Source organism: Bufo bufo, chromosome 3 (assembly GCF_905171765.1).
Source record: "Bufo bufo chromosome 3, aBufBuf1.1, whole genome shotgun sequence".
Lineage (NCBI taxonomy): Eukaryota > Metazoa > Chordata > Amphibia > Anura > Bufonidae > Bufo > Bufo bufo.
Genome location: NC_053391.1, coordinates 315,075,488 through 315,101,083, shown reverse-complemented (window position 1 = coordinate 315,101,083; position 25,596 = coordinate 315,075,488). Strand labels below are relative to the sequence as shown.

General features: G+C 46.6%; 2 protein-coding genes across 3 annotated transcripts in view; one reads left to right on the top strand and one right to left on the bottom strand.

Moving 5' to 3' along the window:
- Window positions 1–12,118, bottom strand: part of CTPS1 (CTP synthase 1) — a 70,619-nt gene extending 58,501 nt beyond the window's left edge. The window contains exons 1-5 of one of the 2 annotated variants that reach the window (XM_040424303.1): window positions 11,966–12,118; window positions 9,806–9,997; window positions 7,660–7,830; window positions 5,844–5,944; window positions 4,003–4,119 (exon numbers count right to left, since the gene is read on the bottom strand). In XM_040424303.1, coding sequence (XP_040280237.1) covers window positions 4,003–4,119; window positions 5,844–5,944; window positions 7,660–7,830; window positions 9,806–9,971 — 555 coding nt within the window. In that variant the 5' untranslated portion in view covers window positions 9,972–9,997; window positions 11,966–12,118. Of the gene's footprint in view, window positions 1–4,002; window positions 4,120–5,843; window positions 5,945–7,659; window positions 7,831–9,805; window positions 9,998–11,941 lie in introns of both variants that reach the window. The other variant, XM_040424304.1, reaches the window with a different exon arrangement.
- A 136-nt stretch (window positions 12,119–12,254) lies between these two features.
- RCC1 (regulator of chromosome condensation 1) lies at window positions 12,255–25,344 on the top strand. Its single transcript, XM_040424305.1, has 10 exons — window positions 12,255–12,395; window positions 13,310–13,405; window positions 15,377–15,567; window positions 15,788–15,967; window positions 21,695–21,791; window positions 22,265–22,387; window positions 23,070–23,222; window positions 23,519–23,638; window positions 23,723–23,875; window positions 24,667–25,344. Exons 2-10 carry the CDS (start codon window positions 13,327–13,329, stop codon window positions 24,834–24,836), a joined length of 1,266 nt encoding a protein of 421 aa, XP_040280239.1. The 5' UTR covers window positions 12,255–12,395; window positions 13,310–13,326; the 3' UTR covers window positions 24,837–25,344.
- Window positions 25,345–25,596: the final 252 nt, after the last annotated feature.

The following is a 25,596-nucleotide window of genomic DNA, read 5'->3' as shown; positions in this document are numbered from 1 at the left end:
ACCTGGTAGCAGATCAGACAGAAGCGTAGAGGCGCCAAGAGGAAGGACTCATACCACACTGCATCCGAAGAGGAGGAAATTGCAGCAGGCAAGGGAACCGCAGTCCTGCCAGAGCCAACGAAGAATTCGAGAGGCGCTGCAGACAACAGCACTCTCGACCATGTGACCACTAGCGCAGGGAAGCAATGCCGCGGAAGGACGAATGGGCATGCATCTAGGACCCACGAACACTCCCTGGAATGAAAGGCCAACTAAATGAATGAGTACCACCCAGCTCGGTGCAGCAGAGAGCAATAGAGCCTGTCCGGTCAGGTGGACAGAATGAACTCCTTAGAGACGAGTGCAAGGCTTGCGGCAAGCATCGTATCCCAAGAAAACAAAAGTATGCCGCAGGAAGCAGGTGAGGCATACGTACGAGCAGCCCCGTAAGCAGCGAGAAGGCCAACCCACCTAGAAAAAGGGGGGCTCGCCCCAGAGTGCCACAGCATGTACGGAATTGCAAAGTGCAACCTGAAAGGGAGTTATGCACAAACCTAGTATAGCATGCGATGGAACGCAATCAGTCCGCCCCGAAAGGGGGGAAATTGTACCTGGCCAACTGCAGTCGGTAAGAGTGCAAAGGCCCGTCCCAAAAGGGAGTGATGCCTAGGGCCGTACCTACTTCAGAGAAGCAGGACATACCCTATAATCCAGCAGGAACGCAGGAGGTCCACCTAGTGAAAGGGGAACATGCACAGGGTTATCCTAGCATTAAGTGAATGTGCAATAATACACCAACACTGAACTTAGCGAGAGTGCAACTACTATGCCAATGAAGGGGGACATGTACAAGTCCAGCACAGCCATACAAGGACAGCCGTGAATCTCATGAGCGTGCCAAATTCTGCCCTTGAAATGAGGGGTGGTCACGCACAAGGCCAGCACCGTATCCAATGGAAGCGCAAGCATTCCACCCATGTTAGAGGGCCATTCTCATGGCCAGCAATGTATCCGGTGAGAGTGTAGCATGCCGCCCAGAAAAAAAGGGGGGTAAAGCACATGGCCAGCATCTCATCCAGGGAGAGTGCGAGCACACCGCCATGCATGGGAGTCATACACATGGCCAGCAACGTACTGGCGAGAGACAAACACAGTCAGTAAGAATGTGTGTATGTCGCCTGAGGAAGGAAGGCATGCCCCTGGCTGGCAGCGAATCCAGCAAGAGTGCGTACACCGCCCACGGAAGAGGGGTCATGCATATGGCCGACAGCGGATCCAGCGAGAGTGCAAGCACCCTGCCATGTATGGGGTACATGCACATGGCCAGCAACGTACCTGCGAGGAAACAACCACAGACAGAGGGATGTATGTATGCTGCCTGAGGGAAGGAGGCATACCCAAGGCCGGCAGCGAATCCAATGAGAGTGCAGCATACCACCTATGAAATGTCCGGCAGCGAAACCAGTGAGAGTGCAGCATAGTAACATAGTACACAAGTACATCATAGCATATCAGTGAGAGTGCAGCATTCCGCCTATGGAAGGGGGTCGTGCACATAGCCAGTACCGTATCCGGTGAGAGTGCAGTATTCCGCCTAAAAAAAGGGGGTCATGCACATGATCGGCAACAGATCCAGTGAGAGTGCTGCGTTCCGCCCAGGAAGGGGGTCACGCACATGGCCGGCAGCGAATCCAGTGAGTGCTGCGTTCCGCCCATGGAAGGGGGTCACGCACATGGCCGGCAGCAAATCCAGAGAGAGTGCAGCGTTCCGCTTATGGAAGGGAGTCGTGCACATGGCCAGCACCGTATCCGGTGAAGGTGCAGTATTCCGCCTAAGAAGGGGGTCATGCACATGGCCAGCCGGCAGCCAGGGAGAGTGCAGTATCCCGCCTAGGAGGGGGGGGGGGGATGCACATGGCAGGCACCATAACTGGAGAGAAGATGAATGCTGCCTACGGAAGGGCCGCATGCACTTGGCCAGCGCCGTATCCTGGAAGAGGCAAGAAAACCGCCTAAAAGGGGAAATGCCCTAGCAGCGACGCAGGCTGGGAGCGCAACACCATGCCGCCTGTGGAAAGAGGTCATGCAGACATGCAGCACTACTGATGAGGCTGCAGCGTCCTGCGCAGTCCAATAGAAATCAGTGATTTATTATTATTTATTTTATTATTATAATCTTTTTTTTTTTTTTTTTATATATATATTTAAACAGACCCATTTGGGAGCCGGCCTGTACCGAAAGGGTTAACAGGGATCCGGCCTGGAGGGCGGCGTGCGATCCCCTGGGGGCGGAGGAACCTCCAGGCGGGAAGAATTCGCGCCTGGAGAAGTTCCCGCCCCCTCCACCAGAGACCGGAATATTGCGGCCTAGTAAGCCGCGAAGCCGAGGGCTAAATTTGCGGCGCCCGGCCCGTTATACCGCCGGGACCTGAGGCGGAATGGCGCTTCAAACCGGCCGCGGGAGCCCACCCCGCGGGCCGGTCGGAATTGCGGCCCAGCAGGCCGCGAAGCCTGGGACCAAATTTGCGGAGCCCCGCCGACCGGCACCGACGGTCGGACGGGGCCTGCTGGGGCATAGTCAAGCCCAATGCCGGCCGCGGGAGCCCACCCCGCCAGCCGGAAGAGACAGGGGCCGGAATGGCGGTTTGCCGGCCGCGGGAGCCCACCCCGCTGCCGGAAGAGACAGGGGCCGGAATGGCAGCTTGCTGGCCGCGGGAGCCCACCCCGCCGGCCGGAAGAGACAGGGACCTGGAATGGCGGTTTGCCGGCCGCGGGAGCCCACCCCACCGGCCGGAAGAGTAAGGGGCCCGGAATGGCGGATTGCCGCGGGAGCCCACCCCAAGCCGCAGGGCCTAAAATTTTTGCGGCGCCCGGCCGCACCGGAATATTAGTGCTGGCCGGAGGCGAGGCCTTACTCCACTGCAGCGTCCTGCACACTCCGGTAAGGCCCAATGTGATCAGGCGAGATGGGGGGGACCCAGAGACGGGGTGCCCGTGAGGAGAAGGCAGGCGACGGCTGACAGCCACTAGCTGCATGTACTATGAGGGCCAGGAAAAAGGGAGGGGAGGCAGGGAGCAGATTGCCGCTCTGCGGCACCCCAGGGGCCAGCCTAGGTCCAGCAGGGGAAGGGTCCAGAGGCCCAGTATGGGGGGGTCAGGCACGCAGGAGACCATTGGGTGGGGGGTGGGGGACGTAGGGCTGGAGAAGCCACTCTCTTACCACAGCCGTCTTCACCCTCGGTCCATTCCAGCAGGGTCGCCCCTTCAGCTACTGGCACCGTAGTGGCAGGACGCTGGAAGAGGGACTTGGCGTGCGGGCGACCCTTGCGCTGGCGGGATGTAGGGGAGCTGGGCTGCCCTGATCCACCTTGCCTTCTGTGGGGGAGGCAGCAGTGCGGGTGACCGGCACTGGCGCAGCTCAACCCCGGGAGAACAGAGAGGTCTAGTGCGTCTCTGTTGTCCCTGATGATCTGGAACAAAAAGAAATAAAAAAGTAAAAATCTAAACTTTAAACAAGGAGAAAACAGCCCTGCAGAGCAGGGAGTGTCTTGCCTCCTTGGACACTAAGCAAAAACTGTCAGTCTCTCTCTCCAGGCTGAGGGTATAGCTGTGGAGGAGGGGCTTAACAGTCTTCACTTAGTGTCACGCCTCCTATGGAGATGAGCTATACCCAAGGTCTTCTGTGTCCCCCAAGGAAACTGGGCGAGAAAAGCTGTTAAAACCACTTTGCTGAAACGTGTCTGGTCATTCAGGGCCAAAACACAAGGGAATAAATAATAGGTAACCAAATACAAAATGATCTTTGATCACATAGGTAACCAAAAACAAAAGGGTGAGATTTATCAAAACTGGTGTAAAGGAAAACTGGCTTTGTTGCTCATAGCAACCAGATTTCACCTTTCATTTTTCAGAGCTGCTCTTAAAAATGAAAGGTGGAATCTAATTGGTTGCTATGGGCAACTAACCAGTTTTGATAAATCTCCCCCAAAGTCCTGCCTTTCCTGTAAATCAGTAACACCTTACCTGGGGTACAAGACTGACATGAATATTACAAAAGTTCTCTCTTCGAGCTTTGAACTGGAACTGTCGGAAAGCTTCTATGAAGGGCATACTTTCAATGTCACCCACAGTTCCTCCAAGCTGCAAGGTAAAAAACAACAAATTTACATTCTGTATCTGCGTTAATTCTATAGCAAATGGTGGCAGATACATCCACAAGGATGAGTTTTTGCCCTGATCACCACATGCCAGAAACGGATTGCTTAGCAATATCAGATGACAACTATAAGAAATGTCTCGCCTACTAAAGACACGTTAACAAAACACAACAGGTACACTGGTCAAGTAAATGAATCCCCAACTAAAAGATCTTATGAAAAATTAAAAAAAATGAAATCGGTGTAAAGCTACTTTCACACCTGCGTTTGGTGCGGATCCGTCTTGTATCTGCACAGACTGATCTGCACCGATAATGCAAACGCTTGTATCCGTTCAGAACGGATCCGTCTGCATTATTCATAAAAAAAAAAAGTCTAAGTCAAAACTGATCCGTTTTGACTTACATTGAAAGTCAATGGGGGACGGATCCGTTTTCAATTGCACCATATTGTGTCAGTGAAAAACGGATCCGTCCCCATTTACTTACATTGTAAGTCAGGACGGATCCGTTTGGCTTCGCATCGTCAGGTGGACACCAAAACGCTGCAAGCAGTGTTTTAGTGACCGCCTCAAAAGCGGAACAGAGACCAAACGCAGCCAAACTGATGCATTCTGAACGGATCCTTATCCATTCAGAATGCATTGGGGCTAAACTGATCCGCTTTGGGCCGCTTGTGAGAGCCCTGAAACAGATCTCACAAGAGGACCCAGAAACGCCAGTGTGAAAGTAGCCTTAGCTGACATCATCTATTCTTTATTGCAAGTCGATTCCATCAGTTGTCCCATTTCCTCTTGAAACCAGACAACCTATTTAGGGTACTTTCACACTTGCGGCAGAGAGATCCGGCAAGCAGTTCTGTCGCCGGAACTGCCTGCCGGATCAGGCAAAACGTATGGCAACTGATGGCATTAGTAAGACTGATCAGGATCCTTATCAGTCGAAAAAATGCATTGAAATGCCGGATCCGTCTTTCCGGTGTCATCCGGCAAAACGGATCCGGCATTTATTTTTTTCACCTTTTTTTCAGTCTGCGCATGCGCAGACCGGAAGGACGGATCCGGCTCTAATACATTCCTATAGGAAAAAATTCAGGCAAGTCTTCAGTTTTTTTCGCCGGAGATAAAACCGCAGCATGCTACGGTTTTCTCTTTTGGCTGATCAGTTAAAATGACTGAACTGAAGACATCCTGATGCATCCTGAACGGAATGCATGGGGACATACCTGATCAGTTCTTTTCCGGTATAGAGCCCCTGTGACGGAACTCTATGCCGGAAAAGAAAAACGCAAGTGTGAAAGTACCCTTAAAGAAAACCGAACACTTAAAATACAGCACAATCTGAGCAGAGCAGATAGATGTATAGTTTTGTGGGAAATTATCCAGTATAGCTTGTATTTCATTCAAATAAATCTCTGCTCTTTTTGTGCCCAGGAGTGCAGTGGGTGTTTCTATTCAGTGACTGACAGCGTTCCCTGCATGGTTTTGCACAGAAAGATAGCTGTTAGTCATTCCTTGACTAAGCAGGAACTTCAATGAATGAGATACAGGTCATAATGAACCTTTTTCTTATAAACCTATATTAACCTGCTCGGCTCCTCCTGCTCTACAACATGCTGCCTGCAGACTGCGCTGAATTTCCAATGTAACAAGTTCATTTTAAGAAGGTTTTGTAAGAGATGGAGACAAAGGAGAAAAACTGGACGCACCTCTATTACACAGACTTCTGGTTCCACGCCATCCTCATCTACAGGAATCAAGGCCTGTCGCATCACCCACTCTTGGATAGCATCTGTGATGTGAGGGACCACTACAAGCAAACAAGAGATGTCAGAAGAATGTCCATCATTGACAATCTTTGTACTGGACAGTCAACGCATCACATTCACAATCAACATTAGTGAGCTGGTCAGCCATTGTAGACAGCAGCGGAAATAAGGCCTACAGGAGCTCCCTTCACTGCACATCAATCAAATAGCGGATAACGGTCTCACATGACTGTAAAGAAAGAGCTCACTAGAGATGTCAGCCTGTCTATGCATGAAAGACGCTCCAGAATAAGACAGCAGGTCAGTGCTGGGAGCTACAGGAAATGATTTATGTCAACTGCACAGGATGAAATTTACCAGCATATCCTCAACCACAAATAGGACTGGGCGTTTAATCAAATCTCAGGTGGCCCCTGTACGGTACCCATCATGGCCACCGGTGGCCCCTGTACCGTACCCATCTTGGCCACCGGTGGCCCCTGTACCGTACCCATCATGGCCACCGGTGACCCCTTTACCGTACCCATCATGGCCACCGGTGGCCCCTTTACCGTACCCATCATGGCCACCGGTGGACCCTGTACCGTACCCATCATGGCCACCGGTGGACCCTGTACCGTACCCATCATGGCCACCGGTGGACCCTGTACCGTACCCATCATGGCCACCGGTGGACCCTGTACCGTACCCATCATGGCACCGGTGGACCCTGTACCGTACCATCATGGCCACCGGTGGACCCTGTACCGTACCATCATGGCCACCGATGGACCCTGTACCGTACCATCATGGCCACCGATGGACCCTGTACTGTACCATCATGGCCACCGATGGACCCTGTACTGTACCATCATGGCCACCTATGGACCCTGTACTGTACCATCATGGCCACCTATGGACCCTGTACTGTACCATCATGGCCACCTATGGACCCTGTACTGTACCATCATGGCCTCAGATGGACCCTAAACTGTACCATCATGGCCTCAGATGGACCCTGAACTGTACCATCATGGCCACCAATGGAGCCTATACTGTACCAAGATGGACCCTGTACTGTACCATCATGGCCACCGATGGAGCCTATACTCTCAGTACAGGGTTCATATGTAGACATGATAGTATAGCACAGGCTGTGAAGTTGGCTAAAATATATTAATATATGTTAAAATTATTTAAATAAAGAAAATAGTTAATTTACTTGTGTTTTGGACATGTTTTATAGTTCAAGGGGTTCACCGGGCTTTTAATATTGATGACATATTCTCAAGATAGGTCATCTATATCAGTTTGGGACCACTCATGAGACAGCCTTGACGCGGTGAGTGGCTTACTATGCTTTGGCCAAAATATAAACCAATGTCTCATCCAGCATGGAGGGCAGAGTGCTGGATGTAGTGTGCGATCACATTTGCATTTTCCGTTTGTATATCAGTTTGGTGGTGGTCCGACACCTGGCACCCCTGTCGATCAGCTGTATGAAGAGAAGGCACGCATGCCGTCTTCCTTCTCTCTTCCTGCTCGCTGCCGCTACGTCTATGCCAAGCAGGGAGACGGACTTCCCTTCCTAGAGCTGATCGTGGGGGTGCCGGGTGTTGGACCCCACTGATCTAATATTGATGACCTATTCTGAGGATATCCTGAACTCCTTTAATTTAGCAAGAAAAAAAATTAGTTTATAATAATCATCCATACAAAAAAAAATGTTGCCATAATCTCCCAGCCCAAGTTACAAATCTATTTTCATTGCAGTCACCTTGCACAGTTTTCCCTAAATAGTCCCCTTTTCTTTCCTTGTTAATGACCGACTGATAAATCTTTCCAGTTGTTAAATTGTTGTCTTTCGTTAGTCGGATGTCCAGGAAACGCTCATAATTTCCAAGGTCCAAATCAACTTCACCTCCATCATCAAGTACAAACACCTCCCCTAGAGGAAAGAAGAAAATCCTGTCTCAAAGTCCAACAGAAATACCAGTTCTATAGTAATACAGTATCTGAAAGAGTCATCTATAAAGGAGCTTCGATAGGCTGCCTATGGTAGCCTGTGAAGACCAGAAGGGGAAGCAATCATGTGTAAACCTGATCATGCACATCAAGACAGGGGAGGCAAAAATGCTGCGCACAATTGCCTACATTCAATGGATTTATTGTAATGGACCCAACAGTTATCTGACCAGGAAGAGGTGGCTGCAACATTAAAGGGGTTATCCAAAGTCTAAAACATGCCCCCTAATGCCCAGCCCCCTTATATAGATTATACTTACCCCGCTCCCCAGCAACCCGCGTCACTCCTGATCCCACACGGCCGTCGCTGCATCTCCCCGCCGCATGGATCAAAAACCCGGCCAAGGGGGTGGAGCAGCCAATAGCAGGATGCGACAGAGGGAGCCTACCTAGCATCGCAGGTGAGGGGCATGTTCTAGACTTTGGATAACCCCTTTAAAGTGAAATTAATAAGGTGACAAATAAATGCTTCACAACATTTTAGGTTTAGGTCCAAAATTCTGTGTGAATTAATTGAACAATTGACAGTACTGTGCAAACATTTTGGGCAGGTATGAAAAATGCTGTAAAGTAAGAAGGTTTTCAAAAATAGAAGTGTTTATAGTTTACATTTAAAGGGGTTGTCCGGGGTCAGAGCTGAACCCGGATATGACCATATTTTCACCCATGCAGCCCCCCCTAAGAAGAGTATCGGAGCATGAAATGCTCCGATGCTCTCCTTTGCCCTGCGCTGAATCACGCAGGGCAAAGGCATTTTCAGGAGTTCCGTGACGAACCGGGCTCTCCATGGGGCTGCCAGGCTGAGGCTTCCGCCCAGCAGTGAGCCTGGTGACGTCACCGACACTCATGGGCGGGCTTTAGCGCTGCCCTAGCCTGTAAAACGGTTAGGGCAGCGCTAAAGTTGGCCCATCAGAGCCGGTGACATCACCAAACACACTGCTGGGCGGAAGCCTCCGTCTAGCAGTGTGCGGAGGCAAGAAGAGCATCGGAGCATGAAATTCTCATCTCAGTGGGGCTGTCTGGGTGAAAATGCGGGTATATCCGGGTTCGACTCTGAACCCAGACAACCCCTTTAACTTTATTCTGCGGCAGGACAACAACCTCAGACATACAGCCAATGTCATTAAGAACTATCTTCAGTGTGAAGAACAATGAGTCCTAACAGAGCACTGATTTCAACATCGATTCTGTTTGGGATTACATGAAGAGGCAGAAAGATCTGAGGAAGCCTACATCCAAAGAAATTATGTGGTTGCTTCTCCAAGTAGTTTGGACAACTTTCCTGCAGAGTACTACAAAGTGATCTGACCAATGAATATGAATGATTAATTTTAGGTTCCAAACGATTATAGGTTATATGATTGTTAAATGGTTTGGACTGTTATAAATAAAATTGCGGGTGTGAAACTGGCGTGACCCGCCAGTTTTCTGAAGCTGCATGCTGGTGCAATACAGCTCCATGTGAAAGACACATATTTAGAAGAAAGGACATGATTGGATGGGTCCCATCCTTTGTAATTAGGACAGTCTGCCCCACAGCACTTCTGGGAGCATTGTCCTACAGCTGCTCACCCACTGCAGTAAGACTGGAGTCATATATCTGAATCTGTATAAAATGGTGAGTGGTGCAGGAGCTGGATCCCCACCATCTGATATTGATGATGTATCCTGAGGATAGGTCATCAATATTTGGAGCCCAGAAAACACTTTATTTTTTTTATTTTTTAAGTAAATTGACATTGCAGTTTGTGATGCGTATATATTTTTATTTTTTTATAGGTAAAGCCAACTTGGCTTGTAAGGACTGGAAATGTGAAATACTTCTCCTTCCTGTGGATCCACCTCTGGCTTTGGCTGCAAAACCTGCCATGTGGAACCACCCTGACAATTCTACATACCGTGTTCATAAGGTGAGAATGTTCCAGCATCAATGTTAATGTATGGGTCAATCTTGATGGACGTGACATGCAGGGAGCTGGATTTCAGGATCGTCCCTATGCTGCTTGCAATGATCCCCTTTCCAATACCAGATATCACACCGCCCGTCACTAGGATATACTTCATGATGTCAAATGAGGATGTTAGAGAATCTAGCGAGAGGAAAAAAAACGGGAAAGGTTATTGCGCCTAGTGTAAAAAAAGGGGTGTGGCTTCGGAGGAAAAGGACCCTGAACTAAAATGTGAAATTCTGTGCCACAATTCTATCAAAGTAAGCCAGCCAAAAGTTGGTATACAGTCAGAGAAATGTGTCTATCCCTTCACCAGATTCATCATCCAGCCTGAGCTCATAAATCTGGCGCAGGTCTAGACGGACTGTCTAAGCTTACACCATCTATAGGATTAGTAAATCTGCCCCGCTGTATGTAGGCTTCCTATAGAGAAAAGAAAAAGGAGAATGATAGGCATTATAGATTTATATACACATTACAGAACCAACAGTATCTCCATCTGTAACCGCACAACTTAATTCCTTGGCAACATGTGGCACATGCGGTACTGCCGCAGGGAGCTAAGGCCAGCTGCTGTAAGTGTGTGTTTATCTCCCCTCCGAAAAAATAAAAAATAAAATAAAAATGTAAAAAAAAAAAAAAAGTCAAACTTTTATAGGTTTCCCCAAAAACACTCCAGCTCATCCCACAAACATTGATCGAAAAATAATAATGTTATGGCAGGTGAGGCGGCCGCCTCAGATGGCACTATCCAGAGGAAAGCGAGGGAGGCGATTTAAAGAAGTATAATGACAGCGCAGTACTCAATGCACTAGTGAAAGACTTGCCTCAGCACCAGTACTGACAGCTGCAGCCTCCACTGCCACCGCTTGTACCCAGTTCACATCGAGCACAGTACTGATATACCATACGCTGTGTCATGTCACCCACTCCCTCCAGATCCGCATGTGCTGCGCGGCACACTGCTCTATTGAGGAGCGCAGCAGCACTACTGAGACTGCTCGGTCCTGTGATAATAGGAGTGGACGGGCCGGCACAGGCGTTCGGGAGCTGCAGCATGAGAGGAATCCTGTGTCTCTTCATGCTCAGCGTCGGGATCAAGAGGAGGGGAAGCTGCAGACAACAACACTGAAGTTCTGTCTGGGCTGCCATCAAAAAAGGTTAAGTGGAAATATCTGTGTAAATGTTTGTATATATGTGTTTATATGTTTCTGCATATATGTGTCTGTACGTGTGTGTATGTGTATATATACACACACACACACTGGCATCCACTATTACATACTTCTGTACACTATTATACGCTGCTATATGTGCTGCCATATACTACTATACGCTGCTGTATGTGCTGCCATATACTACTATACGCTGCTGTATGTGCTGCCATATACTACTATACACTGCTGTATACTACTATACGCTGCTGTATACTACTATACGCTGTTAAAGAGCACTGTTATTTCTGAGGTGTGATATTAAGGGACATTGGGGAGCACAGCAGGTACAATATTGGGAGTAGCAGCAGGATAATATTGTTGGGGGGACCAGGTTGGGAGAATGATAGAAAATTCAGGAATCTAAGATGTCTGTGTGCCAAACTCTGCAGAGACGAGACTCTGCTGAAAGAAGTCATCATGGCTTCCTGGTCCGAATGGAGAAGAGAAGGTCTACATCAGAGGAGACGTCACTGGATATAAGAGGTGTGTGGTGCTGTAATCTCCATAAATGTATTTAACAGTAGGGCTAAGGAGAAGAGTTAGAATGAGAAGTGGCCCCATGGAAGAATTGGGGGTGCACCCCTGGACACAACTGGGGTACTGGAGATTGCTGACCCCTGATGCAGCCTGAATTACCCTTGTTACAAAGTTGCTAGGTTCCGTTTTGCGCTACCTAAAGCTACATACCCCTGAGCTGCCCTCTATGGACATCTCTTGTATCCAGTCTGCATTGTTAGTAAACAGCGCCTGGGATGTAGCATTGTATGGAACATTAGCGTTATATACACACACGTATTACTGGCCAGAGCAGTCTATTCATGACCGCCTAGTCCGGTAGCTCATGCCGTGCACTAGGTACCAACCCTACCCCAGCTGGAGGACGGCAGCTCACCAGGTACACACGATGCTCACAGCCCGCGGATGATTGTGCCGGTACCACGTGGGGGAAGGACTAGACACCATCGAGTGTGAACACTGGAGCAGAGCGCCCCCTTCCCTCACATCCGGGGAAGTGCAGTGCCGCTCCAGCCCCCGGGTACTGTCATACAGTCTAACACATGATACCTGACGGGACAGGGTCTACGTGCTACCTCCAGCTACCTAGGAAGGACGCCGTCATCACTGCTTGTTTTTGTTTTTTTCTAAGACTTTACGCAAACTATCCTGCTCACGTGTCCTGTGTGGGCGGAGCTCGTCGGCTTCGCGCTGCCTGGCGTGTCGCGCTGAGTTTTACGTCAGAGGCGAGCGCTGCACGTGCTTGAACAGCTGCTTAAAGGAGCCCGGCGCGGCAAACCGGCAGAAGGAGCAGCGCGGTGTGAGAGGTGAGTGCATTGAGGGTGGCGGGGGCACGACAGCCATTAGACTGGCTCGTGTTAACGCTTGGTCTCCCGGGCCTCCTCCCTTCTGATGCCCTCCCAACTGGCAGATTTGTCCACAGGCTTCAGTAACTGAAAATCGGTGCCAGTGATTAGATTGGCGTTGTTCCCGCAAGTCTTGTTCAGGTCGATGGGCAGTCCCTGGGGTTTCTGCAGTGTGGTTGTGTAATAACCAGTGACTTCCAGTATAAAGAGGACTGTACTGTGTGGCTGCAGGACATGGTAGTCCACAGGTCTCTGGATCTCACATAGATGGATGCAGCAGCACATGCATGTTTGATAAGCTGCTCCATTCATTTGGGGGGTACAGGGCCCCACTGATCTCATAGTTATAACTACTCCTTGTGGGAATTTTCTGTTGACACCCCCCCCCCCCTAATGGACTATTTTAGGCCTAAAGGGCCTTTCCAGCTCTTTAAGTATTGATGACCTATCCCCAGGATAGTTTCAGTATCAGAGTGGTGGGGGACCAATAACTGGGACCCCCAATCAGCTATTTGAGGAGGCCACAGCGCTCACCATTGGACAGTGTTTGTAGCTTGGGCCCATTCACTTAAATGGGACTGAGCTGTGCCTAGACCATGTGAGAAGGGTGTGCACCAGCCTCTTCAGATGGCTGATCTGCAGCGGTCCTTGGGGGCCAGATATTGATGACCTTCTCTGACACCCATTGTCATATCCCTATAACTTGATTTGAGAGACTGAGGCTATATTACCTTACATCTTTATGTAATAGTTAGCTGTGTTCGTAGGTATAGTGGAACCCATATTATACTATAGGAAAGCTACCTGTCTTGTTTAAAGGCTTGTATTGCATCCTCTTATGTAGGAAAACTACAAACCAGTGTTTTCTTCCATAGAAACAATAAGATTTAACATGAAAGGAAAGAAGAACCTGAAAAGAAGCTCTCCTGTCGAGGAAAGCAACGGGACTGAAGAAATCAAGAAACCTAAGCGTAAGTGGGAAACTTTGCGGAAAACCATAGCACTACCATTTATCTGGAGTAAAGCTGTGTCCTTCTCTCCTTAGAATACCCCATAATGGGCAGTTTTTTTAAACTATTATGGCCTCATGCACACGACCGTTTTATTCCGTGTCCGTTTGCGCTGTTTTTTGTGATTTTCTGCGGACCCATTGATTTTCAATGGGTCCATTGAAAACTCCGCTAATGCACCATTTGCCATCCGCGTCTGTGATCCGTGGTTCCAGTTCGTCAAAAAAATATCACCTGTCCTATTATTTCAGTGGAAAACGGTTCGCGGACCCATTCAAGTCAATGGGACCGCTAAAAAACGCGGAAGCACACGATTGTCATCCGCGTCCATTTTATTCCTATCACTTGCATGGCAAACCTGTCTTAGACTTTTTTTTACATTCATTTATGTCTGGTGGTCCTCCAAAAATAAAGGAAAACACACTGAAACGGATCACAGAACGGAACCCCATTTTACGGAACACAACTGTCCTGTGCATGAGGCCTAAAGCAGTATTCCAGTTGGTTGAAATTGCCTATCCACATGATGGTGGATAACCTACCACTGGGACCCCCACTGATTATTAGAATGGGTCCCCATAACCCCTGAAAAGCACAGAGCAGCTGGTCGCACATGGGTGTGACTGCTCCATTCATTTCTATGGGAATTCCAGAGATAGCAGAGCACTGTACTTTGCCATCCCCAGAACTCTCATAGAAATGAATGGAGTGGCCATCTACATGTGCAACCGGCCATTGTGTTTTTTTCAGAGGAGGTAAGGGGCCCCCATTCTTGTGATGGGGGATAACTTTAACCAACCGGGGTAACACTTTAAGGGAACCTGTCCCCAGGATTTTGTGTATAGAGCTGAGGACATGGGTTCCTAGATGGCCGCTAGCACATCCGCAATACCCAGTCCCCATAGCTCTGTGTGCTTCTATTGTGTAAAAAAAAAAGTGATTTGATACATATGCAAATTACCGAGATGTGTCCTGTCCCTGACCCATCTCAGGTTAATTTGCATATGTATCAAATCGCTTTTTTTTTACACAATAAAAGCACACAGAGCTATGGGGACTGGGTATTGCAGATGTGCTAGCGGCCATCTAGGAACCCATGTCCTCAGCTCTATACACATAGGCCAGAAGTCTCTAACCCTTTTTTTTTTTTTTTAGCTGCAAGCCACTTTCATATGAGACAGGCAATCATTAAATAGTAAGAGGAAAAGCCTATTAACCCTTTACTGCCGAAGAGTTGTGTAATTCTTCATGACTTTAAACGTTTGCTGTGATATAGGGGCTCATAGCTTTCAGGGGATACCAGGTGCAGTATTTGGGGCACAGCACTCTTTTACAGTCAGGGAGCAGCATTGGAGTTTATACTTGGTTCTGTGTGTGACATTAGGAAGAAGGAACTTCTCTGCTTCTATTCAGCCACTAGTGACCTGGTAAGGGTGGATATTAGAACTTTTTCATGCCATCATCCCTTTACCAATCAGAATATATAGATTGGGTGATTTTTATTCCCCCCCCCCCCCCCCCCCCCCCCCCCTAGTAAAGCAGTGAAGATAAGCATTTGTTCATCACCCCCTGCACCTAATTGGTACATATGTTATCTCCATTCTTTTATAATCTTTTAATTTTTGTGAATTGTACTGACAGATGTCTTAAAATAAGACTGATATGTATATAACCTTACTATTGTGCACTTGCATTTAATAATCTGAAGCTGCCGACTGGTAGGGAACCTGAGAGAAGCACGTGGCTTCCTGAGCCACTGGTTGGGAGCACTGACCAGCCACAGAGGGGCTTTGTTTAATTTTGGAGTTGGACAAAAGTTTGTTCTTCTAAAGTAAAGTCTTTCCTGTTGTAACAGACTTGTGATCAAAGGTCTGAAGTGTTTAAAGTACAAGTTATCAGCACTTTGTTTAAGCTGCATTTCTTCTATTTCAGTAGTTACTCATAGTTCCCACAAATCTGTTGGAGGCATTGTGCTGGCTCTTGGCCAAGGTGACGTAGGTCAGCTGGGTTTAGGAGAAGATGTCATGGAACGAAAGAAGCCAGCACTGGTGACTCTCCCAGAACCAATAGTCCAAGCCGAAGCTGGAGGAATGCACACCGTGTGTCTTGGCGCCTCTGGGAGTGTAAGTGTACTGCTACACACTACAGCAGGGATGACCAGTCTGTGGCTCTCCAGCTGCTGCAAAAGTACAACTCCCAGACTGCCTACAGCAGGGCATGGTGGGAGTTGTAGTTTTACAACAGCTGAAGATCCGCAGGTTGGCCATCCCTGCACTAGAGGATTTGTTGTACCAGTTCGCTCAATTTGTTAACATCCTTTCTTGCCTATCGCTTCTGAAATAGATTTATACTTTTGGCTGTAATGATGAAGGAGCTCTGGGCCGGGACACCACAGAAGAAGGTTCAGAAACTAAACCAGCAAAGGTCAATCTGGCTGAAAAAGTGGTGCAGGTTTCAGCAGGAGACAGTCACACTGCAGCATTGACGGAGGATGGTCATGTGTTCCTTTTTGGATCTTTCAGGGTAATTTGCAGCTATATGGTCTGTCTGAAATGTTTTGTTGCCTGCTGGCTTCCACTTTCCCTCCAAACATGTATAAACTTCTACTGCAGAATGTTTTCTCGTTTGCCTTGGAATTGCACTTGGTTATCTTTGACCTGGAAGCCCATGGAAGGTCTTCTGGGTCCATGTGGCCATGTCGCAGAAGATAAGACAGGTCCAGTCTTTGGTTGCATCTTGTAGATTGCGGACCCATTGAAGTCAATGGGGGTAGAAATGGCCTGTGTCTATGTTTGAGGACTGCAGATCCTCAAAACGGACACAGTTGTGACTGGAGCCTTATAGAATGACTCGTATCTCACTTAATCTTAATACCTAGCTGGATTTACTAGCCAGGAGCCTGTAAAAACTAAGTAAGAATCCCAGTGACAAATCCTCCATACTGTAGCTCAGCTAGACAGATTTGTCATTAAGGGTAGGAATCTGTAGTTAGGACTGGTAAATAAGTCAATGAAAAGAGAATCCTTTTCCTTACTCCCAAATGGTGCCATTGTTGCACAATGTTGAGGTAACATATGTACAGTGTGTACAGCTCCACAAGACTTAATCCAGCTTTCTGACACTGGTTAATGTCACTTAACTAGACAGTGAGAAATTCCTCCTGACATATAGTCAAAACCAGGGTTGATTTGATTTAAATCACTAGTCAGTAAGGCTTGATTTGAATCATGGTTAGAAAGGCTTGATTTAAATCAAGCCTTACTGACTAGTGATTTAAATAAAGACTAATTCTTGCTGGTATAACTTATAATATGCAAGTAGATTAAGATTTTTAGAATAACTTTTCATATTAGGTTGATTCTGTATTCATAGGTTTGTAGAAGTTAGGATTAAGGTCTTTTTCTCAACTCTGTTCATGTTATAACATTTTTTTGCTGTGAAGAGGCATGTGATCTCTGCTGAGTCAAATTCAGTTTTGAGAACTGCAAAAGTAACCCAAGCATCTGTGATATCTTGTAGGCAGAGAAACTGCCCAATAATCTTACAAACCTCCTGGAAGAGCATGACATTGTGAATGGATTAATGGAATTTATTTACCAAAATAATTACACCTATAGAAACATAGAATGTGTCGGCAGATAAGAACCATTTGGCCCATCTAGTCTGCCCAATATACTGAATACTATGAATAGCCCTTGGCCCTATCTTATATGAAGGATGGCCTTATGCCTATCCCATGCATGCTTAAACTCCTTCACTTTATTTGCAGCTACCACTTCTGCAGGAAGGCTATTCCATGCATCCACTACTCTCTCAGTAAAGTAATACTTCCTGATATTACTTTTAAACCTTTGCCCCGCTAATTTAAAACTATGTCCTCTTGTAGCAGTTTTTCTTCTTTTAAATATTCTCTCCTCTTTTACCTTGTTGATTCCCTTTATGTATTTAAAAGTTTCTATCATATCCCCTCTGTCTCGTCTTTCTTCCAAGCTATACATGTTAAGGTCCTTTAATCTTTCCTGGTAAGTTTTATCCTGCAATCCATGTACCAGTTTAGTAGCTCTTCTCTGAACTCTCTCCAAAGTATCAATATCATTCTGGAGATATGGTCTCCAGTACTGAGCACAATACTCCAAATGAGGTCTCACTAGTGCTCTATAGAGCGGCATGAGCACCTCCCTCTTTCTACTGGTAATGCCTCTCCCTATACACCCAAGCATTCTGCTAGCATTTCCTGCTGCTCTGTGACATTGTCTGCCTACCTTTTTAAAGGGCTTCTGTCAGCCCACTAAACTTTTTTTTTTTTTTTTGTTTAATAATAATCCCTACACTGCGATCTCTGCATACATAAGTAAAATAATAATTTTCGTTCAGTAGAATTTGATAAAACGCTATTTTTATAATATGTAAATTACCTTGCTACCAGCAAGTAGGGCGGCTACTTGCTGGTAGCAGCCGCATCCTCTGATCCTAATGACACCCCCTCCGCATTGTGATTGACAGGGCCAGGGAACGGAATCGTTCTCTGCTGGCCCTGCCTGTTTTCATTCAATATCTGGTGCCTGCGCCGCGGCCGTACCCATCTTGAATCTGCGCAGGCGCACTGATAGGCGGCCGCTCGCTCCTCAATGCGCCTGCGCCGGGTGTAGATGTGACGTCATCGGCGCAGGCGCATTGAGGATGGAGCGGCCGAGTGAGTGGCCGCCTCTCAGTGCGCCTGCGCAGATTGAAGATGGGTACGGCTGCGGCGCAGGCGCCAGATATTGAATGAAAACAGGCAGGGCCAGCAGAGAACGATTCCGTTCCCTGGCCCTGTCAATCACAATGCGGAGGGGGCGTCATTAGGATCGGAGGATGCGGCTGCTACCAGCAAGTAGCCGCCCTACTTGCTGGTAGCAAGGTAATTTACATATTATAAAAATAGCGTTTTATCAAATTCTACTGAACGAAAATTATTATTTTACTTAGGCTACTTTCACACTAGCTTTCGGAGCGGATCCGTCTGTTTCATCAGACGGATCCGCTCCGATAATGCAGACGTTTGCATCCGTTCAGAACGGATCCGTCTGCATTATAACTTAGAAAATTTTCTAAGTCTGAAAGTAGCCTGAGCGGATCCGTTCAGACTTTACATTGAAAGTCAATGGGGAACGGATCCGCTTGAAGATTGAGCCATATGGTGTCATCTTCAAGCGGATCCGTCCCCATTGACTTCCATTATAAGTCTGGACGGATCCGCTCGCCTCCGCACGGCCAGGTGGACACCCGAACGCTGCAAGCAGCGTTCAGGTGTCCGCTCACTGAGCGGAGGCTGAACGCTGGCAGGCGGATGCATTCTCAGTGGATCCACCTCCACTGAGAATGCATTGCGGCTGCGTTCAGGACCGCTCGTGAGCCCCTTCAAACGGAGCTCACGAGCAGACACTTGAACGCAGGGGTGAAAGTAGCCTTATGTATGCAGAGATCGCAGTGTAGGGATTATTAGTAAACAAAAAAAAAAAAAACGGTTTAGTGGGCTGACAGAAGCCCTTTAAGTCTTCTGAAATAATGACCCCTAAATCCCTTTCCTCAGATACTGAGGTTAGGACTGTATCACTGATTTTATATTCTGCTCTTGGGTTTTTACGCCCCAGGTGTATTATCTTGCACTTATCAACATTACATTTTAGTTGCCAGATTTTTGACCATTCCTCTAGTTTTCCTAAATCCTTTTCCATTTGGTATATCCCTCCAGGAACATCAACCCTGTTACAAATCTTTGTGTCGTCAAGTGAATGCAAGGATTACTAAACCTTATTGATCCTAATAAACCCGTATGGGCGAGTGCTGTGCTGGCCCTGATGAGCCTAACCACTTTTCAGGGTGAACCCTGTCCAGAACTTGACTGTGGTAATAAGTAAGCCTTAGCTGCACCTATGGCCCTCGGAGCCCCCTCTGTGCGCTGGATAAAGCCTATGGTGTACTAATATGCCTTACTTTTCCTGCCATCCATCAGAGCAGGGCACACTATGAACAGCACAGGCAGCGCACTGACTATAGAAAGGCTATTACAGCTACATAATAAAGTACATGGAAGATATACTATACTGGACTGTAGTATTGAAGTTAAATTGCCATGTTGGCACTTTGCTATAAATAAGTGGGCTTTGGGTAACAGTTTGAGCACTCTACCTTTTAAACGGTTCGCCACCACTGCCCTAGCCCATCGTCCCTACATGCCATGTTCCGCTACTCGCTCTTCAGGGCTCCTGGACAGGCAAAGTACAACTGTTATCTATGGACGAGTAAGATGGCAGAATAAGGGCTAAAGTACATACTGCATACTGACAGATGGACAGCATCAGAGTTTGACATTGAGGCGAACGGTTGTATATTTACAGCTGTGTTGTCTTGTTTCTTGTAAAACAATCGGGCACACAGGAAAGCTGGGTAACAGTCTCTGTAGTGTCGGTGGCCTGGTACTATATACTATACCTGCACTCAAACGGGGAGGTTTTATAAGAAACTGCTGAAGTTTTGCAACTTCCACTTCTCTCAGTACTGTGTCTGTTAGGCCTCTTTCACACGACGGTATGGCTTTTTTTAGTGTTTTGCGGTCCGTTTTAAACGGATCCGTTCCGTTTTTTGTTTCCGTTCCGTTTTTCCGTATGGCCAATACAGTATACAGTAATTTCATAGAAAGAATTTGGCTGGGCATAACATTTTCAATAGATGGTTCCGCAAAAAACGGAATGGATACGGAAGACAAACGGATGCATTTCCGTATGCATTCCGTTTTTTTGCGGAACCATAGACTTTAATGGAGCCACGGAACGTGATTTGCGGCCAAATATAGGACATGTTCTATCTTTCAACGGAAATACGGAAACGCAATGCATACGGAGTACATTCCGTTTTTTTTTGCAGAACCATTGAAATGAATGGTTCCGTATACGGACCGCAAAAAACGGCCCGCAAAACGGAAAGAAAAAACGGTCGTGTGAAAGAGGCCTTAAAGTGAGTGCAGTGTTAAGCCCCGCCCCTTTCCCAAACTTCCTGTTTGCCTTCGAGCTCATGCTAGCAGACAGTCTGCCTCCGGTCGAAGATGCAGAGGAAGAGAGAAATACACTTCTCTGAATGCAGGATACGTGTGTAACTGCTCTGCAGCAGATGTCATGAAGATTTATGAAAACTAGCATAGTTGCCCATAGCAACCAATCAGATTCCGCCTTATATTTTCTGAAGGAGCTCTAAAAAATGAAAGGTGGAATCTGATTTGTTGCTGTGGGCAACTGTCAGTTTCCCTTTACACGAATTTTGTATAAATTCTTGGTTATGATCACCCTGCAATCCATCAGTGGTGGCTGGAACCGTGGGGGTGCACATAGGCTGGTGCCTTTTCCTATAGTGTGCAAGCTCTGCCACTGCTGCTGGATTGCAGGGTGGTCTGTAACCATGGAAACGGGCAGTGTATAATGTGATGGAAAAATATCAAGCCTGCAAAGGCGGCAATATGGACAATCCCAATACATTAGTAAGTGCCTTGTATTAACTTAGCGTTTATTATGTACAGAAAGTATTTGCTGAAGTGACAACCCCTTTAAAGTTGGCTCCATACTCCTCAATGGGGGTCATTTAGGTGGCAAGTACATGGAGTTCTGCAGGCTCCATTGACATGAATTGCCCAGTCTCGGAAACGGAGTGGTCTAGCTATGTGTTGCATAGAGCTGTAATAAGGCATGCATGGGGGTGCATGGGTACTTTATACACTTAAAATGGAGATGTACAGTATAGCCTGCTCCATGTATGGCACTAGCTTATACGAGAAGGATGGGTCTATATATGCTGCACACAGAAGCTGTACAACCTTAAAGAGGTTTTCTGGTTTCTACATTAGAGAGTGCCTTTTAAAAACTTGGATTTTGTATAAAAACAATTGAAACCTTATTTCTTGAATTTAAATCTTTGTGTGAAATTACACTTCCCAGCCCATTTTACAATTGGGCTGTGTTCAGCCTGTAGCAGGGGTTCAGTTAGGACAGTTGCAGGTCCTCGGGGGACCTAATGCGGTGATATTATGTCTAGCAGGACGATGGAAATTTGATGGATGCCATTGTAGTCTGTCATATGCCTCGTTTTCAATACTGGAACAGACAATGAAATTGCTCCCCACATGTGAACCTAGCCTTAGCATTTTACTAGCCAAATATGTGCTCGTCATCCATGGAGTCTGCTTGTGTCCTCACTGTAACTTGGCTTTTTTCTGTTTAGGATAACAATGGTGTCATAGGTTTACTGGAGCCAATGACGAAAAGTATGGTGCCCATACAAGTGAATATAAATGTACCAGTTGTCAAGATCGCCTCAGGTGAGTGAATATCAAAGATGCATTATGCTCATTTCTTCAGTGCCAGTCTTAGTGTGGAAAGTACGGCTATAAAAATTCAGTACACCTCAGAGGGAAAGCTCCTCAAAGTAAGATTCTTCTGAACACACTACCCGTTTTTGTACACCTTGGGCGTTGGCACGGATGACTGGTCGGCTTCCCAAGAGACCTGGAGCTGCTGCTGCTGCTTAGCTGTATGTGCCCTTCACGTTTGTCAGTAAAATCGCTTATTGGCAATTGTGTGAATTTAACCCTAGAAACTCAGGTAGAACACCTGACCGCTCATGCAGCAAATTAATGGTTTATGCTGGCGGAACTGCTGGCATGCAGACTGCACTGAGGTGGTCGTGTTACAGCAGTTTTGATGTACTACCGTCCAACCTGATCTACACTGCTGTATTTTTTTTTTTGTCCATGTTTACCCTTTTTTTTTTTTTTTTTCTTCGATCTGAAAGGGAATGATCATCTTGTGATGCTTACCTCTGACGGAGATCTCTACACATCTGGCTGCGGAGAGCAGGGTCAGCTTGGCAGGGTACCTGAGAGATTCACCAATCGCGGAGGGCGTAAAGGCCTAGGTTAGTCACTTACCTGTGTGGCTGTGTCCACATTAGAACCTGAGTGTTTTGGAATCCTTTTTTTTTTTTCTTCGTTAAACTTTATTTGTTGAGAGATGTACTTTGTGTTGGCATATTGTTTGCAACCAATGTTAATGAGATTTCTTGCTGATGGGCTTTTTGCCTCTTTGTCACTTTGCACTGAACTGTATAAAAAAAAAAGAAACGGGATTCTATTATCTCGCCAGCAGAATATTCCTACCATGTGTTTAAGCATTAGAAGTCTGTACTATTCTGCCCTTAAAGGAGTTGTCCGCTTTTTACTGTTGATGACCTGTTCCTCGGGATAGGTGATCAATATCTGATCAGTGGGGGTATGACACCTGGCACCCTCACCGATCAGCTGTTTAAAGAGTGAATAGGACTGAGCTGTCGCATAAAATTGAATAGGGGCACCACGCTTGTAATTACACTGCTCGCTGATGCAATTGCTGCAGCAAGCAGAGAAGGCAGTGCTCATACGAACACTGCCATGTCTTCCAACAGCTGATCGGTGGGAGTCCTGTGTGTCTGATCCCTGCCCATCAGATATCAACTTCTGAGGTAACTTCAGTAGTAAAAAATCGGACAACCCTCTTTAAGGCCTATTCCAGTCTTGTGCATATAAGTGTCCCTATCCACCAATGTTCTCTACTTCCTGCAGAGAGACTACTAATTCCTCAGTGCATCCACTTGAAGGCAAAGGGGTGTGGGCGTGTTGTGTTTCAGGATGTATTCTGCGGTGCATACTTCACTTTTGCAATCTCACAGGAAGGCCATGTTTATGGTTTTGGCCTTTCCAACTATCATCAGTTAGGTAAGTAGTTTTTGTCTTGCTAGTCTTGCCATCCATGCTTCTATTTAGCATACACTTGAAGTAGATTTTATGGTGCATGTTTTTGTCTTTTTTTAATCTTAAAAGCGATTTGTTAAAGCTGTTAAACTACCACTCCCAGCATGCTCCATTCATTTCTATGGGGTTTCCAAGGATGGTATACATGCTGAGAGTTGTGGTGTCAGAAGTTGGTGTATTGAGAGCTGCACTGCTGTTGCAGAAAAATGCTCGATGGGCCATGGTGTTGCTTTCTAAACGGTGTCGCTTACATGCTACAGGGACAAAGACTACAAACTCCTGCTACGCACCTCAGAACTTGACGACATTCAAAAACTCCACCAAGTCTTGGGTGGGATTTTCAGGAGGTCAGCATCATACAGTTTGTGTGGACTCTGAAGGTAAGATACTTGTTGGATTTTTGCATATGCAGCTTATAAACCAGTGTTTTAAAGTAACTAATTTAATTTATTTATCACCTCAAGGAAATGCGTACAGTCTTGGCCGGGCTGAATATGGCAGACTTGGCCTTGGGGAGAATGCAGAAGAGAAAAAAGAACCTACACTCATTCCTAACCTACCCAAGGTTGCCTCTGTGGCCTGTGGTGCTTCTGTCAGCTTTGCGGTGTCTAGAGATGGTAGGTGTTTGGGAATGGCTAGTCATCTGGGGCATATAGAAGAATTCTTAGAATTTCTCATTGCTAAATGCTATAAAATTAGAAGATATAACCTTGTTGTTTTCTACACTTGGTATTGCTGTTAAATGGGTTGTGCAACAAACTACTATAAAGTGTATTTTGATCAGGTACTCTAGCTCCCATAGTTTTCTCTATCCCTATACTTGAATCCTGGTTTGTCATGTGTCTGCCGTCCCATCATGCCTTAGGGCAGTGAGATGTGTCCTGACATCAGCAGATCATGTGACACTAACCACTCCCTTGGTTCGCGCCAATGCAGGATGTGACCTATAGAGACTACATATCAAAACAGATATAGACTAAAGATGTTAAAATAAGGTCTCATGCACATGGCCGTTGCCTGACTGTATTGTGGCCCACAATACACATGCACCTCATCACGGATGCTGACCCATTCGCTTGAATAGGTTCGGAAAGTCTGTGTAGAGGCACCACTGAGTGGGGTTTCTGTCCGTGCATACACTTTTTTTTTTTTTTTGCGGTGCAGACCCCATCCAAGCGAATGGGTCCGCATGCGGCAGCCTTATGTTCGGTGCCTGTGCATTGCGGACCGCAATTTGCAGCACGGGCCTGGCTCGCCTAAGGCAGGTTTCATAAATGGTGGTGTTTGGGGAAAGGGATGCAACAGCGATGCCATTATCTATTGGGCGGGATACATTTATATTAGTTGCGCAACCCCTTTAATATTTAAGCTTAACCACATTGCTCATTTGATTTTAACTCTTTACCAGGTCATGTCTTCTCCTGGGGTATGGGCACCAACCAACAACTGGGCACAGGTGAAGAGGAGGATTTGTGGATCCCATATGAAATGACTGGGAAGCAGCTGGAGAACAGAGAGGTTTTGACTGTGTCCAGTGGAGGCCAGCACACTGTACTTCTAGTTAAAGATTGTAGCTAACAAACCTGATTTTTCAGGACCATCGGTTGGCTGAATAAAGACCTCTTAGCCACGTCCATTTATCTCGTTGCCACTTTTGAACTTTTTAATTGGCTCCTGATTGTAATAATCAAGTCCTTGCTGGGGAGGTTTTGGACATCTGCTTCTACTGTTCATGTATTCTCTTCCTGTGTACTGTCCAGAAATGTATGAATCTACTTGGAGTCACTGCTCCCTCTCAATTTTAACACCTTTAATCCCCCATGTTGAGCCCTGTCCCCATGGCACTAACATATCTTATCAGACTGCAATCCATTGCTTGCTATGTTCTTTAGATTTATTATACTTGTTAAATAATTTTATTTTTTAATACCCAAAGGTATAAAAGCAAATTGCTTTATTTTTATAACTGTGTGGTATGGATGTGCATGACTATAGGAAACTTAAATTTCCTTTGCCATTTAATGTTTGATTAAATTTTACCTGACAGGGATGTAAAAAAACTGTCTTTTGGAATAAATCTGTTTTTTCATAAGCTGTTTGTTCTTCTGTTGCAGTTCCAGCAGTAATTGAACAAATAATGTACAGCTCTTTCCTTAAATGGTTTCTACTAATGCCATAAAACTAATCCTATGTTAAGAATTCTCAGTCAGTAGTGGAAAAAGATGGCAAATACCACATGCAATCTGTAACTTTCTCATGTAATGAGATTTCTTTTGAGTAGATGTAGTATGGCCATGTGACTTTGTTCATGTCATGGATGGTATTCCCCAGAGCTGTG

Bases quoted from the DNA above. Each gene is read 5' to 3' on its own strand.
- RCC1 (XM_040424305.1), top strand. From the start codon at position 13,327: ATGAAAGGAAAGAAGAACCTGAAAAGAAGCTCTCCTGTCGAGGAAAGC. The intron at 23,223-23,518 runs GTAAGTAGTTTT...TACATGCTACAG, and splicing joins TTCCAACTATCATCAGTTAG to GGACAAAGACTACAAACTCC. The intron at 23,876-24,666 runs GTAGGTGTTTGG...ACTCTTTACCAG, and splicing joins CTTTGCGGTGTCTAGAGATG to GTCATGTCTTCTCCTGGGGT.